The 17921-nt window shown below is 39.7% G+C and overlaps 1 protein-coding gene across 8 annotated transcripts in view; it reads right to left on the reverse strand.

The window, feature by feature from the left end:
* agap1 (ArfGAP with GTPase domain, ankyrin repeat and PH domain 1) overlaps nt 1-17921 on the reverse strand; it is a 138271-nt gene that overhangs the window by 99576 nt on the left and 20774 nt on the right. For 3 of the 8 annotated variants that reach the window (XR_005205885.1, XR_005205886.1, XM_037762519.1), the window contains exon 1: nt 7233-8455. The exons of 2 other annotated variants lie outside the window; for them this stretch is intronic. Coding sequence is in view for 4 of the 6 variants with exons in the window: in XM_037762519.1 (XP_037618447.1) it covers nt 7233-8259 (1027 nt within the window). In the remaining 2 variants the exon portion in view is untranslated. Of the gene's footprint in view, nt 1-7232; nt 8986-17921 lie in introns of those variants that run through there. 3 more of the 8 variants (XM_037762525.1, XM_037762520.1, XM_037762521.1) reach the window with 3 other exon arrangements.

The raw sequence follows: 17921 nt of genomic DNA on the forward strand, positions 1-17921 counted from the left end.
TTTAGAGCTGACGGAGCAGACTAAACAGGATTTCTTTGAAACTAAGCTGCATTTCGACGTTGTATGAACGTTTGAAATGTGAATTCAGATGGAGGAAAAAAAGGAACTACTATGTATGATTCTTAGCTAAAAACATACAATGCTCACACCGCCATAAACTTTACTTCAACAAACACAGAGACAGGAAGCGTTAGCGTCTCTGAAAGGAACGCCAGAAGGCTGCAGGATGGTGGACTATCTGTTAGTTGTGACTACAGCTTTAGCCACAACATGCAAACTCCAATGATCTCAGAACAAACTGCGGTTTGTCACACGTCTTCAGACGGACTGATCGACGGCGTCACGACCTTCAAAACTGAAGGTCAAATACCAGACCATCTGGTGTAAGCTCAGGCTCAAACCTAGAAACGCTCCTCACTGAACCGTCATGAAGCAGAAACAACACATCATATCTAAACATCAGTGTGTTGGCTGTACGTCCCATAATCCACCTCTGGCCGAGGCGGCGTTGGCGTGCCAGAGGAGCGTCACAGCGATCGTTACCTCCCTCCACCCCCCTGCTGTTTACAGCTCTTACATAAGGCTCAAATCTATCAGAGGACGCTCCCTGATGCAACTCACTGACCGCTCTGATAGCAGCAGCATCAGCACCCTTTACATCCAAACATCAGACAGACGATGCTGATGATGTAAGCAGCCTGAAACCCAACCAGCAGTTAGGAGAACAAAGGCAGCTGTAATCAGAGAGGAAGCACAGCGAGCTGCTGGATGGAAAGATGCTAATAAACCTGACGTTAACCAAAAACGCCACCACCAGAAACACACGTTTACAACCGGAGACACGGACGCACGGTGGCTCTCGTTGTTCACGTCGCTTCGTGCTGCAAAAACTCAAAAATAAAGTACAGAAAGTCAGAATTATTAAGAGATACTCAACCTAATTTAAAGAGCCATAAACATAGTGAATATGTGCCTGTTTGTTTTTCATTTTTTAATAGAAATAAATCCCTTAGCCGTGACGAATGAGCGTCGTAACACAAGGGTGGGAACCAAAACTCTACACCAAACTCTGTTAGGGATTTAACAGATGAGAGAGCTTGACTCAGCATCCTGCATTGTTTTTTGCTGTAAAATACAACATACACTCACCGGCCACTTTATTAGGCACACCTGTTCAATTGCTTGTTAACACAAATAGCTAATCAGCCAATCACATGGCAGCAACTCAATGCATTACGTCATCTAGACGTGGTGAAGACGACTTGCTGAAGTTCAAACCGAGCATCAGAATGGGGAAGAAAGGGGATTTAAGTGACTTTGAACGTGGCATGGTTGTTGGTGCCAGACGGGCTGGTCTGAGTATTAAACTGCTGATCTACTGGGATTTTCATGCACAACCATCTCTAGGGTTTACAGAGAATGGTCCCAACAAGAGAACATATCCAGTGAGCGGCAGTTGTGTGGATGGAAATGCCTTGTTGATGTCAGGGGTCAGAGGAGAATGGGCAGAGTGGTTTGAGATGATAGAAAGGCAACAGTAACTCAAATAACCACTCGTTACAACCAAGGTATGCAGAATACCATCTCTGAACACTGAATCTAGAGATATGTACATGATGTGTTTGTGTTCACGTTTGTTCCTCCAGCTGGAAGGATAAACTCTTAGTGGCTATAAATAAGAAGCATGAAGATGAGTCAGTTTGCAGGCAGACTTGTTGACATTGTGAAGGACGTGTAAAGGTCACAGACGGAGAGACGTTAGTGTCCGGGAATATAACAGGTTGAATTTAGTTTCATGTTTCACTGAGATGTTAGGAAAACGGTGAATTTAACGGACATGTTTCAGAGTTTTTACACCAAACTCTGTTCGGAAAACAACAAATTTAACAAACACAGCAAAAGTTAAGTTGTATTTTCTCCCAAAATCACCCAAATTGAGCACATTTACTGAACTAAAGCAGTTCTAAGAGACAGAATATATAGATTTCATCATGCAATATTTACTAAAACAACTATATTTTTGCCTTGAAGTCAGTTTTTCACACCAAAATGATGATTTTGATAGAATATCTTGTGATAAATGCAGTAATAATCTGTGTGACATGTTACAGCAAACACTCACTCACAGGTTAGTTAAACCCGTCTAGGTTACTAATGCTGTTTAACTCTACAGGAGTCTGGACAGTCTGATAATCTGTCTGGTTAAATGGACACCTGAGAGCTTTACGGTGAGTTACGGTGAGGAGATGATGAACCAGTTAGTAGCTGCTAGTGTTTTATTTGATTTGGGATGAAAGCAGCTGACTGTGTTTAGTGTGTTTAGTGTGTTTAGTGTGTTCAGTGTGTTCAGTGTGTTTAGTGGGGGAGGGTTCAGTCTGATTAAAGGCTGATATATATTTAGGTCAGTCAGTGTGTGTGTGTGTATTAAGCTGGTGATAGTGTGTGTGTGTGTGTGTGTTGGTGTTTTATCTGCTGGAATGTGTTTCCTGCACCTGAGCGTGTGTCAACACTTTATATTAATGTTTATATTAACAATATTGATATTAACGTTTTGGTTTATGTTGTGCCAAAATACTGGAAACTTGATGATACTGTGTTTTTCTACAGTAGAGCAGGTACCGGGGATCAAGGCTCCAGACTAACCACTAGCGGCTCGTTGTCCATAGTACATTCACCTGATAATGCTGCTTTATGAACTACAGATCTGTGTTGAAATCAGCAGGATGAGAGCCAGTTAACGTTATGGTTTCACTGTTTTCCTCACTGAGTTTGGTTTAAAAGCTGTGAAACATGTCTGTTAAATTCATTGAAAGACACGGTCATTCACCCGGCTGATAAAAGATGAAGTTGCATCATGGGAGTTGTAGGATCCAGTGTGTTTACAGCTAGATTTAAATCTTTAAAAACGTCTCTCGTGAGTCCTCTGACTTTATGGGAAGGTTTCAACCTCTCAGTGTCTCCATCAGGGCAGAAATCGATCGATTGATTACCCTGATTCAGACTCTGTAAAGTCTGTCCAATAGGTTAATCTAAGTGTTGCTCATCTTTATATCTCTCTGTTAGAGTCAGTGAAGCAGAACGTCTCTCTCCAGACGGAGGGGTTGTGCTGCCGTTAGCTGGAATGTGCTACTTCACTGCTTCCAGCGTCCTGTTCAAATAAGGTCCCTCTGAAACCACACACACTCTCACCACCAGCTCCAATTTGGGTCTGCAGAGGAAGTATGGAGGAGGAGGAGGAAGGGCACACATGCTCTTTGACCCCTGAACGACCTCTGGCACTGAGGCGACACGGCAGACGGCTAATAAGCTCACAGAGAAAGAGGCTGTGTGTCGCTGCTGCAGGGTTCATTTATATTCATCTATGTTCAGCTCAGCAACACAAAGCAGAGCAGACTGAGGAGAATGTAGAAAACTACTCTTACATCAACAGTTTGAGGCTTTCTACCATGTTAATGTCATTTAACTAAACGCACTGTAAGGGTTTTATCCTCTTTAATGGAGATGAACTCTGATGAACTCTTCTAAAGGAGAAACACGTCCCTTAAATTCACTGTTTAATGAACAGAGTCTGGTGCAAAGAGGGGAGGAAGGAAGGAAGGAAGAGAGGAAGGGAAGGAAGGAAGAAGGAAAGGAGCGGTTAGAGAGGGGGAGGAAACAAGGAGGGATGTGAGGGAAAAGACAACAAGTGAAGGAAGGAAGAGTGAAGGAGGGATTCATGGGAGGACGCTATGAGAGAGGGAAGGAGGAATAGAGGCAATCGAGAAAGAAGGAAGGAAGAAAGGAGGGATTGAAGGATTAGGGAGGAGGAAGGAAAGGAGGGATGTGAGGGAGGATGCTATGAGAGAGGGAGGAAGGAGAGGAGGGAAGGAGGAGGAGAGGCAATCAAAGAAGAAGGAAGGAAGAAAGGAGCGATGGAGGGGGAAGAACAAAGGGGGAGATGTAGGAAGGAAGGGAAGAGGAAAGGAGGGGGTAGAGAAGGAAGAAGGAAGGAAGACAAAATCAAGCAAGGAGGAGAGAGAAGGAAAGAAGGAGGAATGCAAAGCAGAAGAGGACGGGAAAAAGGAAAGGAGGTTAAACAAGAAGGAGAGAGGACTGAGGAGGGAAGGAAGGAAAAAAGTAGGGCTGTAAGGGAGGAGGGAATAAGGACAGAGTGAATGAGAAGAGCAGGAAAGGAAGGAAGGAAAGGATGAATGTAGGAGGAGGAAGAGAAGGAGGAGGAGGAGGAGGAGGAGGAGGAGGAAGAGGAGGAAGAGGAGGGTGATCTCTCCTTCATCCCTCCATCTCTCTCTCTCAGAGCTCCCTGCAGCATTTTCTCCTAACAGGATTTTACCCCATAGACTCTCTCACTGGGGGGGTGCACGTGCGTGTTTCTGTGCACGTTTGTGTTTATGTGCATGTGTGTGTTCACGTGCACTTGTGTGTGTGTGTGTGTGTGTGTGTGTGTGTGTGTGTGAAGGGAAGCAGAGACGAGGATCAAAGATTTAACTAAGAAACCTTCATCTGGAGGAGCTGCTAGTCCAACCAGTGTGTGTGTGTGTGTGTGTGTGTGTGTGTGTGCACGTAAGAAAGAGTGTGCATGTGTGTGTCTGTGCACGTGAGAGTGCACGTGCACGTGTGTCTCAGGCATATCAAGTGTTTCTCCTCAGAAGATAACTGGATGCAAAACTAGACAAAGTAATTGGCAGACGAGAGTGTGTGTGTGTGTGTGTGTGTGTGCACATTACTGCTGCATGGCTGAGGATATAGGTCACACACACTCACACACACACACATTCCCCCACATTTCCTCCCTATAGACACACACACACCAGTAGACTCCATTAGAGACAGTGGGGGTCAGGATAGGGGAGGGCGGGGTCCACTGGTCCGAGACGCTCCTCTCTCCTACGGAGGCCCGGAGGTGTCACGGCGGACAAAAACAGTTCTTCTCATTATTCACTTAATCTGCTGATTGTTTACCTGAAGGATTGTTTGAGATTAAAGTAGATCAATATAAAGCAGCATGTCCTGCCTCGTTTCCCAGCATGCATCACTCTCTGCTAAAACCCAACCTGCCAGCGGTCGTTACCTAACAGCTCGTTGATACTACTGATGTGACCTGCAGTAAGGAATCCCAACAATGTAAAGACTGTCACCCCCCCCACCACCCCTCCTCCTGGTATCACCAGACCGCTAAACCAGTTAGAGGACCTCCGAGGCCGGGACCAGAGACCTGGAGGACCAGAGACCTGGAGGTGCAGAGACCTGGAGGACCAGAGACCTGGAGGACCAGAGACCTGGAGGTGCAGAGACCTGGAGGACCAGAGACCTGGAGGACCAGAGACCTGGAGGTGCAGAGACCTGGAGGACCAGAGACCTGGAGGACCCCCCTGCCTGAGGACAGGTCACCAGACACAAGCTGCCCAGGTGAACTTCAGCGCCTCAGTTAATAACCTGGGTCATCAGTGTGTTATTATAAACCTGCTGATCAACTCTATGGAGTCAGAGGAGTGCCATGGAAAATAATGACTCTGTAAAACAATAAGGAAATATAAAGAGGAATAAATACGTGAATAAAAAGCAACAGGGAAAGAAATAAATAAATGACATAATATAAATTAAATATATCTTTTTAAAAAATAAACAAGAAAAGTAGAATAATTTAAATGCAATAATAATTATATTTAAAATATATAAAGAAATATTAAGAAATAAATGAACAAATAAATGTGTCTGATTGTTATTTTATAATTTGTTATTTCTTTATATTTCCAAATTTATTTATTATTTTATTTATTCATTTTTATATTTCCACAATTATGTATTCTTTTATTTGTTTATCTTTATATTTCCTGTTTTTTTATTTAATTATTTATTCTTTTATTTATTCCGTTTTATGATTAATATTCTCTAAAACTGACACACAGACTTCACCGCCTCCAGGTGAGAACACGAGAGAGTCTGACCTTCTGTGATGAAGACGTTTGGTGTAAAAGCTGTGAAACATGTTGGTTAACAGAGTTGGGAGTCGGCATTAGACTGAAATAGGAGCCAGTAGAGTCCTGAGTGAGTTCTCTCTGTGAGGTCAGGACCTGTTAGTACTGTGGCTCTGCACTGAGTCACACTGTTTATGTTCAAGAGGTGTCAACATGTAACACAGCTGGAAGCTCCAACATCTGGAGGCTGACAGGAAGACAACAGGACAGATCCACTTCCTGTCTCTCTCTCTCTCTCTCTCTCTCTCTCTCTCGCCGCCCATCATGTTTTCCACTCGCTCCATCTCCGACGGAAAGAGGATGCTGACTGAGATGTTTGGTGTAAATACGCAGCCACGTGACCTGGCGCTCGCTTTAATATAAACGTAGAAGAAGAAGTGTTCCACTTCCTGTTTGCTATTTCAAACCTTCTCTTTATGTTTCTGCTGGAAAACCTGGTTGTTATCTCCTCTATGTGTTCCTCTTTATTCATGCTGCTAAAATCACTTTGACTCTAACGAGACAAACAATCACCCTGACGTCCAGAACAAACACACACTGATCCGTCGTCCCACGGCCTCCGCTAACACACACGCTCTGTAAAATCACATCATGGTTCTACACTCACAGATACAGAGGTAAAGAAACCAGAGAGGGAAAGTCACACAGAGAACAGCTGTGTGAAAAACATCTGTTAAATTCACTGTTTTCTAAACAGAGTTTGGTGTAAAAGCTGTGAGACACGTTGGTTAAATTCACTGTTTTATGAACAGAGTTTGGTGTAAAAGCTGTGAGACACGTTGGTTAAATTCACTGTTTTATGAACAGAGTTTGGTGTAAAAGCTGTGAGACACGTTGGTTAAATTCACTGTTTTCTGAACAGAGTTTGGTGTAAAAGCTGTGAGACACGTCGGTTAAATTCACTGTTTTATGAACAGAGTTTGGTGTAAAAGCTGTGAGACACGTCGGTTAAATTCACTGTTTTCTGAACAGAGTTTGGTGTAAAAGCTGTGAGACACGTCGGTTAAATTCACTGTTTTATGAACAGAGTTTGGTGTAAAAGCTGTGAGACACGTCGGTTAAATTCACTGTTTTATGAACAGAGTTTGGTGTAAAAGCTGTGAGACACGTCGGTTAAATTCACTGTTTTATGAACAGAGTTTGGTGCAAAATGAAAACCGAAAGTTGGACCCAAACACCGGACGAGGGAACCCTCTGCACAAGCTGCCGGTCACATGACACCAGACAGGAAGTGTGATGTCACAGAGGTGTGGTTACCTTCAGAGCTGCCTCCGTTCATGCTCTCGGTGCTGGACTGGGTCAGAACGGCCCTCCTGCTCCTCCGGAGGGACCGGCTGGTCCCGGGGCTCCCCACCGGACTGGCCTCGTCCCTCCGGGAGAAGATCCCGCTGAAGAAGCGAACCAGCCGCCTCTCGCTGGAGCGCCCGCCGCCTCCCCTCAGCAGGAACCCTGAGGCGTCCTTGTCGGACGCCATGCGCAGCAGGTCGCTGTTGTCCAGCGTGCGGTTCTTGCCGCCTCGCGCCCGCTCCCAGTGGCTCAGCTCGGACATGGAGTCCGTCTTGTTGAGGACGGCGCCGACCTCCAGGGTCCTGCTCTTCTGTCTGGTGGGGTCGAGGCGGGGAGTTGGCGGTGGCGGTTCGACGGGAGCCTCCTTCTCGCCGCCGCCAGGTGCGGCGTCCCGGCTGATGCATCCGGAGCTGCTGTGGTGTTTGTCCTTGGAGAGCGCCCGCAGGCGCAGCAGCTCGCCGCCGGTCCAGTGTCTGAAGCTGAAGCTGCGTCTCAGGAGGCCCGGCGGGCGCTTCAGAGGAGGCGTCTCAGGGGAGGACGCCTTCCCGTTGCTCTTCTCCTCCACACTCCTCGCCTTCAGGAGCTTCTTCTTCTTCTCCACGCCGCCGTTCTCCACGGCAGCTTCTTTACCATCCTCTTTGGCGTGCTCCACCACCTCCACCTCCACCGGACTGGCGGCCTTCAGCTCCTTCTGCAGACGCAGCTTCCTGCTCAGTTTGACCCTCCCCAGCTCCAGCTGGCCCGTGCTGAACGTCCTGAAGGTCCTCATGTAGCCGTGAGACGCCGCCACGTCCTCCGACTCGTCCTCCACCTCCTTCAGCTGCTCCAGCAGGCCGCCGCGCTGCACCTCCACCGAGCCCGACCCCGCATCATCATCAACATCATCATCATCCAGACTCTCCCTCTTCACCAGGGTGAGGGAGATCCGGTAGACGGTCTTCCTCTGAGGCGTCCCCCTGTCCATCCTCTCAGAGCAGCTGCTGTCCAGCAGGTACATCTCCCACTACTCTCTTATTATTATGAATATGAATATTATCAGAATGATCCTCTGCTCACCCCGAGGGTTAGATCCACCGTTCACAAACACACTCATCCAGATGTGCAAACATCTCAGTAAACACACTCATCCCCCCCCCCCACCAGCAGCGCTCCTCTCTCCTCTGTGGGTCCGGGACACGGAGCTGAACCCCCCCCCCACCACGCCAGCGCGTCCTCCCCCCATTGTGTGTGCTCCTCCCCCGCAGAGACGCCAGCAGCCAGCCGGCACCCCCTTCACCTCCAGAGATTCAGAGCCTCCTCCTCTAGTCCTCTAGTCCTCTAGTCCTCTAGTCCTCTAGTCCTCTAGTCCTCTACCCGGCTTCTGTAACCCTCCAGACGGAGACACCACGCAGGCTCTCCAGGTCCCGGTCCTGCTCTGCTCAGCTCCGCCTGCTCTCTGAACTCAGTCTGCTCCTCCAGCACAGCTCAGCACAGCACAGCACAGCACAGTCCGGACCAGCAGGGACGGGAGGACGGGAAACCAGGACTGGAGTCCAGGACAAACACTGGACCTGGACCCGGAGCTGGAGCTAACCAACACTGGACCTGGACCCGGAGCTCACACCGCGCTGCTTTCACTCGCTCTTCATACAATGACGCACCAGAAATACTAATACAACTATAATAATGAACTTAGATATGCATTCCCAGATGTTGTTATTGTCTCCATCATCTCTTTATATATTACATCTTCTAATAACAACGTCCAGGAGGAGGAGGAGGTTTTAAAGTTGCAATAATGAGAAAATATTATAAAACTAAAAAGAAAAAAGTCTCCTGATCAACTGTATGGAGTCACAGGAGTGCCATAACAAATAATTACTCTGTAAAAGAATAAGAAAATAAATATAGGATGAATATAAAGAGGAATATATAAGTAAATAAAAAGCAACAGGGGGAAAAATACAGAGATAAAAATAAATAAATTATATTATATAAATTAAATATATCTCTAAACAAGAAAAGAATGATTTAAATGCAACAATAATTATATTTAAAATATATTAAGAAATAAATGAACAAATAAATGTGTCTAATTGTTATTTTATATTTTGTTATTTCTTTATTTTCCACATTTCTTTATTCTTTTATTTGTTTATCTTTATATTTCCACTTTTTTATTTAATTATTTATTCATTTTTATATTTCCACATTTCTTTATTCTTTTATTTGATAATCTTTAAATTTCCACTTTTTTATTAAATTATTTATTCATTTTTATATTTCCACATTTATGCATTCTTTTATTTATTTCTCTTTATATTTCCATACTTACGTATTCTTTTATTTGTTTATCTTTATATTTCCTGTTTTTTTATTTAATTATTTATTGCTTTTTATATTTACAAATGTTTTTATTCTTTTATTAATTTCCTTATTTATTATTATTTTATTTATTCCTTTTTATGATTAATATCCTCTAAAACTGACACAAAAGAACACCTTGTTTCCGATTATTAGATCATACGGTCTGTAGTGAAACATGATCCCAGAGACCTAAATCTATTGAGTAGAGAACGAGCAGAGAAGCTGGGAGTGGTTGAGCTGAACGCTCCTGCTGCTGTTTCTACATGTAGGTGAGCAGCAGCAGAAGAAGAAGGAGTCCAGGTCGTGTTTTGCAGCCTGCTGTGGTTCCTATAATCAGGGTGGAGTCTCCAGTCTGTCTGTCAGAGCTGGTTAAAGCCTCCCAGCGTCACAGAGCTTCACAGAAACACTCACATATATTATATATATTATATATGTGGAGGAAAGCGCAGCAGGATTCACCTTCTTTAGTAGGAGATGTGTGAATATTATTAATATTATTAATACTGTGAGGGCTGAGGAGCTGAATACAGGCGAGGTTTGTCCTCCTCTGCAAACATCCTGAAACTGGTTTTGATGCTCAGCTTGTTTATTTGATCTCAAACTGCCTCTGACAACAAAACTAACAGTTGAAGCTGCACCTTTACTTTGAAAAACCTCATATGCATCATTACTTTAAGCAGGCGGTTCATCCAAGGAAACTCAAACACAAGATGCATCACTTCAGTAGTTATTTTAACCCAAACCAACATCTTTTCCTTAACCTGCAGTAACCACGCCGTTTCCTGTGAAGACTGAAGTTTATTTTGAAAAGACTGTATGGACATTCGTAGGAAAACGCATGAAAAATGACTTTTCTTCTGCTTTTCTTTCAGATATTTTCTGGACATTTATTAGACAATTTTCTGACATTTTTCTGACCTTTTTTCTGTGTTTTTTAAAAATATTTTTTTTTACATTTTTCTGACCTTTTTTTAAATATTTTTCAGAATTTTTTCAGACTTTTCTTCTGACATTTTTGGAACATTTTTCAGACTTTTTATTGGACATTTTTCAGACTAAAACCCATTTACATTCACATATCTGGAGGTCAGAGGTCAAGGGACCCCTTTGAAAATGGACATGACAGTTTTTCCTCACCAACATTTAGTGTAAGTTTGGAGCGTTATTTAACCTCCTTCATGAGCAGCTAGTCTGACATGGTTGGTACCAATGGATTCATCAGGTTTATAGTTTCATATACCAGGATCTTCACTCTAACTTTAAAACTGAGCCACTACAACCTCAAAATCACAAGTTGCGTTAAAGAAATTAGTGGCGTTAAAACAAATTAGCGTTATTATCGTGTTAACTTTGACAGCGCTAACACACGCATATAAACACATTGGGGTTCATTGTCTCGCCAACACTTCCAACACTTCCAACCCTTCCAACCCTTCAACACCTTTTTGTTTCTGGGACTGTTTTTCTGAGAAAAACAACAGAACTTGTCATCTAGACCGAAACTAGAGCTCTATATTCAACGCCACAGACGGTTTCCACATCTTTAAAACAATATAGAATTAAATCTAACCCATAGTTACTTTGGATTATTTCCCGTTTTGAGTTTTCCCCCATTTTAGAGTCACCATTGAACTGTGTTTATGTCACATTTAATATTTGCACATCAACATAAACGCTTCAACTTTAACCAATAACGCTCTGATTTACTGCATTTTACCTGACACACAATTGTCTCTTTCTAACCCTAAAAGACAAACAGACAGTTTCATCTATACATCTATATCTATTTTTACTATAAAGTCAAACAACGTTGTTTTATGTGACATCATCTTTAAAGTGATCGTCGTTGCTGCAGCTTCAGAGGTAGAAACGGATGTGACTCTCTTTGATCGTTCTCTAAATTAAAATCTATCTTTAAAGTGAAATCCTGAGAGGAAACTCAGCGCTTTCTTTCATCCTCCATCTCAGAGGAGGAAGAGGAGGAGGAGGAGGAGGAGGGGGGATTAACTCCTCCTCACCTCCACCAAGAAGCCTTCTGGATTATTACTGGATTAATCAAGATTAGAGCAGCCGCCGCCGCCGCCGGCTACTTTCTCCTTTCACCTCGCCACGTTCACCCTCCACCTCTGAGCGTACGCTGGGAACTAAACGTCCTCCACGTTTCTGCTGTGGACGGCGTTCCTGACAGCAGACATCAGAAGGTAAAACCTCCACCTGACACATGATGATGAGGGTGACGCCGCCACAGTGGGACAGGAGGTTCTGGAGAGATAAGACAACCTATTGGTCCAATCAAGGGGCGCTAAAGGTAATGCATGATGGTGCACCAGAAAGAAACCCTCGCGAGGTCCTACATAATTGAATAACTCACATAATGCATTTATGTAATGCATAAACATCAAGTGTTAAAGAACAAAGAGCTTATTTACCGGCTCCACTGGAGACAAACTCTCCTCCTCCCTAATTACAGTCCAGACCATGAAATGTGCTTCAATTAGCCCAGTTTGAAGTGATCTGGAGGGGCGGGGGGTACCACCACCACCACCACCACCTGTCCTCCACATCCACTAATCCACCAGCTCAGAGACGAATGCTAATCACTGCTTCATATTCACAAATGGATGAAACATGTGATGCTGTTCTGCAGTAGAAACCTCCGATTCAGAAGAGAAACCAGCCTTCAGGAGTAATCCAGTGTCTTTATCTGCAGAGAGCCGGTCGACTCGGGGTTAAGTGTTTCACTGGAGGGCTTCTTGATAACAACAAGAGAGGAAATCTCTTCAATTAGATGAAAAATGACCACAACATGCGTGTGAATCATTGCTGTTTGTTTTGTCCTACAGCGCCTGAAGGTAACACGGTTTCCTGCAGATCAATACCAGTGTTGTCATTTAGTTTTTGATTGATTGAGATGGAAGGAGGAGCTGTGTGATAACGCCTGAGGAATCATTTAGTTAGTGGTGGAGGAAAACGTTTCTCTGTCAGCTGAGAGGTTTGAAAATTAACGGAGCAAATGCTTCCTTTTCTTTTTTTAATTTCACTTCATTTATTTAATGGAATTTTTTTATTTGATTTTATTTTTACAACCATTTTTATTTTTAAGTTTTTAATTTTATATTTTTAGGTATATCTTTATTTTATTTTTATTTATTTTTACTTTATTATTCATATATTTTTCATTTCATTATTTTTTTGATTTTTTACTTTATATTTAATTTTCATTTTATATTTTTTGCTAATTTACTTTATTATTTATATATTTTTCATTTTATTTTGTCTTTTGATTTACTTTATTTTTATTTTATTCTTTTATGGCAATTATTTACTTATACTTTATTTCTATTTTAAGTTATCTTTTTTTATATTACAAGTTAATTTACTTTATTATTTCTTTATTTTTTATTTTATTTTGTCTTTGAATTTACATTATATTTTATTTTAAACGTTTTTTAATTGTTGTTTTTAGTTAATTTACTTTATTATTTTTTGTCATTCAATCTACTTTGATTTAATTTTATTATTTTACAGCAATGTTTTACTTTATACTTTATTTTAAATTATCTTTTTTTACTTTATTATTTTTTAAATAATATTTTATTTTTATTACAATTTTTGTTTTTCCATTTTATATTTGAAGGCATATTTTATTTATATTTTAGTTAATTTACTTTATGGTTTAAATATTTTATTTTGCGTTTTAATTTCATTCACTTTATTTTCATTTGATTATTTCATAGAATTTTCTTTACTTTAAATTTTATTTTAAAATATCTTCCAGTTCATGTCCTTTATTGTGAAGCATTTTGTGACGTCTGCTCTTTAAATTAACTATTTGTAATCTCAGCTACCTGCTGCTCACTGCTGTAGACTTCTATTAGGTTTTCTGCTTCAGTCTTCATCTTATCTGTGATAAAACCACCAGGAGGAGGAGGAGGAGGAGGAAGACGAGGAGGAGAGGGAGGAGGAGGAGGAGGAGGAAGACCAGGAGGAGAGGGAGGAGGAGGAGGAGGAGGAAGACCAGGAGGAGAGGGAGGAGGAGGAGGAGGAGGAGGAGGAGGAGGAGGCGTAAAGTTTGAATCACAGTGAAGCGAATTGAAGGTCTGCAGGGATTAATGGGTCCACGTGGTCTCTGGAGACTCTGAGGGTCTTATCAGGACCTGCAGCCTGCAGCTATACACCACCCAGACCTCCACCCAGACCACCACCCAGACCTCCACCACCCCCCCATCTAGTCTGAGTGGACCAGGATGCTGTTTAAAAAGGTCAACTAGAGGCAGACGAAGAGAAGATGGAGAGATAAACGAGCCACGATGGAGGTGAACTAGGCCTTTACATTAAAATATATTTTAAAATAAAAAATAAAATATAAAGTAAATACAAACATAATATAATTTTAAAGACAAAATAAAATAAAACATAAATAAATAATACAAAATATATAAATATAATTAAAGTGATTAATAATATAATAATAAAAATCAAAGTAAAATTAAATAAATAAAGCAAAATTAAATCAAAATATAATTAAAAATGTTAAATAAAATATATTTAAAAATAAAAATATAAAGTAAATAAATAATTATAAAAATATATAATTAACTAAATAAAAATATAATAATAAATATAAATAAACGATAGAGTAAAATTAAATAAATAAAGCAAAATATAATCAAAATATAATTAAAAATGTTAAATAAAATATAAAAAGACAAACATATATACCTAAAAATATAAAATGTAACATTTTGAAAATACAAATAAAAATGTTTTAATAATAAAAAAAAAAATTCTATTGAAAAATGAATAAAAAATATTTTAAAATGAAAATAAAAACCTAAAAAAACAAACAAATAATGGAGCCACCCTTTAATATGCAGGTTAAATATAATCACATCAAGCTATAACACACTCACAACAACAGGTTAAAGAGAGACGAGGTGTCGCTGTGACAGTCGTGTTTAACAAACAGCCAGCGGGGAGCGCTCTAATCAAACATGGCAGCACACACACTCTACACACACTAACACACACTCTAACACACACTCTACACACACTCTAACACACACCTTAACACACTCTACACACACTCTACACACACTCCACCTCATCTTTTTCTTGTGCATTTAAGAGCGAGGAAGCGGCGGGAGGTACGACTCCAACTCGCTCCACCTCCACCTCCCCTCCCCCACACCCTGCCGCCCTCACCCCCCAAGAGACGCAGGAAAATGGGTCAGTTAGAGGGAGGAGGAGGAGGCACCTCCACACACACCAAAAACACAGCAGACAGATGCATACAGATGTACTACGAGCAGAGGATTCTGGGAACCGACAGGCCTCCAGATTGATGATGAAATCACACCAGACTCCTGTTGTTCTTCTCCACGTTTTAACCACAGAGCTGCACAGTCAGTACTGTGTGTTTAAAGAGCCGGAGCAGGTGAGACTATAGAGGTCAACAGCGTGTTTGTTCTTACCTGTGATGACAGACGGCCGACAGGTGAACAGCAGCAGCACGTGAGGAGAGAAGAAGAAGAAGAGAAGCCAATCAGAACAGGTTCAAACTACATTCATTCATAACATCAATCATCAGCTCGTATTTATATCAGGTTATGATTATTATAGAGTCACAATAAACAAACAGCCTTGCAGCAGACAGGTGACCTTCAACTGGTTTATGCAAATGAGCTGCTGCAGGTGTTTGTGTTAAAGGAGAAGAAGAAATGCTCTGACAGGTCATAGAGGAAACATGGATAATAATACTACAGATTCATTTATATCCAAAGTTATGTTTGTGTTACGTTTTGTACAATCTAACGTATTCCTGCAAAAATAAATGTAAAGTGAAAAATAAACAATAAACAAATAATGTAATAAAATCAAATCAAATAAATACTGTAAAATTAAATAAAAATATAACAAAAAATATATCAAATAAAGAAATACAAATAAAAAATAAAGTAATAAAGTAATCAAATATTACATTGATAAAGACATTTTATTAAAAACTAAATAATAGTATAAATTAAAAATGTATTTAAAGAAAACAAATTGCAGTAAAAAAAAATATGAAGAGAAAAATAAAGTAAATTAAAGGACAAAATAAAAATAAAGAAATTATATAGTAAAATTAAATCAAATACATAAAGCAAAATTAAAAAAATATAAAGTAAAAATATAAATAATATAAATTAAAAGACGAAATAAAATAAACATAAATAAATAATTAAGAAAAATATAATTCAATAAAGTAAAAATGTATCTAAATAAAATAAATAAATAAATATAATATAAATATAATACATATAAAAATATAATATTTCAAAATAAAAACAACAACTGCAGTAAAAATAAATGAAACATCAAAGGGATTATTTCTGATTTGTTCTTTTTGTTTCTCTGCAGTAGAAAGAGTCTCTGCTGAAGAACAGATGGAGGTCAGTTAATTATGAATTTATGAAAACAAATAAACACACACACACACACACAGACACACACACACACACACACACACACACACACACACACACACACACACACACACACCTTTAAGTAGGAGGGAGAAGAGACAGCTGATGTCCAAAATCCCAACAGAGGACACAAAATATGCAAAACTGAGGAGCAAGCCCATTGTATATTAATCCCTGACTACAATAGGAAGCAGACGCTCGGCTGCAGCCGGAGCTGCATTCAAATACAATAGAAGACAGTGACGGGTCTCTACTATAAGTAGAACTCATGAGGAGGATCAGATCACAACCAACTATTAGACGGTTAATTCATCTGTAGTCATTCTGATCATCAAGTAAGTCCTTTATTCAGCAGAAATGTTAAAAATCCTGTTTCCTGCTCCTCAAATGTGACCATTTGCTGCTTTTCTCTGTTTTATATCATTATAAAGTGAATATTTTCTGATATTTTCTGGACTAAACAATGAACCAATGATGAATATAAATGCCTGCTTGTGTTCACTAATCAATAGATATCAAGTAAATGTGATTATGTTGTTTGAAATGTGACTATTTTGAACGCAAAAGTCCACAAACCTTTACCAAGAAATTAAATAATAATGTTATTTTATTTTGAAATATAGGACATCTGAGAGGATCAATCAAAATGTCACACAGGAAGTGAGTGTGTGTGTGTGTTCTGTACATGACAACACATGTACAGAACACACACATGTATGTATATATACACACACACACAAGTACACACATGAACACACAACATGCCCTGGAGACATCATTAGAGAGAGGAGGCGTTAATTATTCAGAGCCTCTGAACTGTGTGTGTGTGTGTGTGCGTGTGTGTGTGTGTGTGTGTGTGTGTGTGTGTGTTTGTGACCTCAGCATTTTAATATTAGGATTATTAAGATTATTTTTTATATAATCTCTTTATATTTTAAAAAAATAAAAAAAATAAAAATAAAATAAATTTATGTAAAATGTAATTAAATCAGTAAAGTAAAATTAAATTAAAAACTAAATAAAATATAAAATAAAATGTATTTTTTAAATTATAATTGTATAAATAAATATATTAACAATAAAGTTAAAAAATACAGTGAAATGAAATTAAAAACAAAATAAAATATACAATTAAAATGTATTATAAAATAAACATTAAAACAGTAGTAAAATTAACCAAAAATAGAAAAAAATAAAAAGTAAGATTCAACTGAATAAATTAAGTAAAATGAAATTACAGCTATAATAGTATTTAGTTTAAAATTTAAAATATAGTAAAAATGAATAAAATAAAAAATAAGTACATTAGGACAATGTCAAATAATAAAAATAATAAAGTAACATAAAATAAAAAATATAGCAAAAAAATAAAACTAAATAAAATATACAATTAAAATGTATTGTAAAATAAAAATTAAATTGTAGAAAAAAATAACAAAAATAAATCAACAAAATTTTAACTTAAAAAACTCAATAAAAATATAATATGAATCTATTTTAAAATAAAATGATGAATGAACCCTTTTCCAGCAGCAGCAGCAGCAGCAGCAGCAGCAGCAGCTGTACAGTAACCTGTGGTCCAGTGCTGGCTGTCTGCTCTATATATACATTAGTAATGTGACTCACTGGGATGTCTGTGTTTGACCTACTTCTGTCCTCAACACCATCATTCATCCACAGAGACCTGACAGAGCATGCAAACTCATCTTCATCACCATCTTCACCACCATCAACCCTCCACACAGTCAGGATGTGACATGTCTGATTAAATCTGATCCCAACACCTTTATTAATACCTGCAGGCTGGTGACCACAACACCTGTGGGATGTTCAGGGGTCTAAACTA

The sequence above is a fragment of the Sebastes umbrosus genome, chromosome 24 (genome assembly GCF_015220745.1).
Source record: "Sebastes umbrosus isolate fSebUmb1 chromosome 24, fSebUmb1.pri, whole genome shotgun sequence".
NCBI lineage: Eukaryota > Metazoa > Chordata > Actinopteri > Perciformes > Sebastidae > Sebastes > Sebastes umbrosus.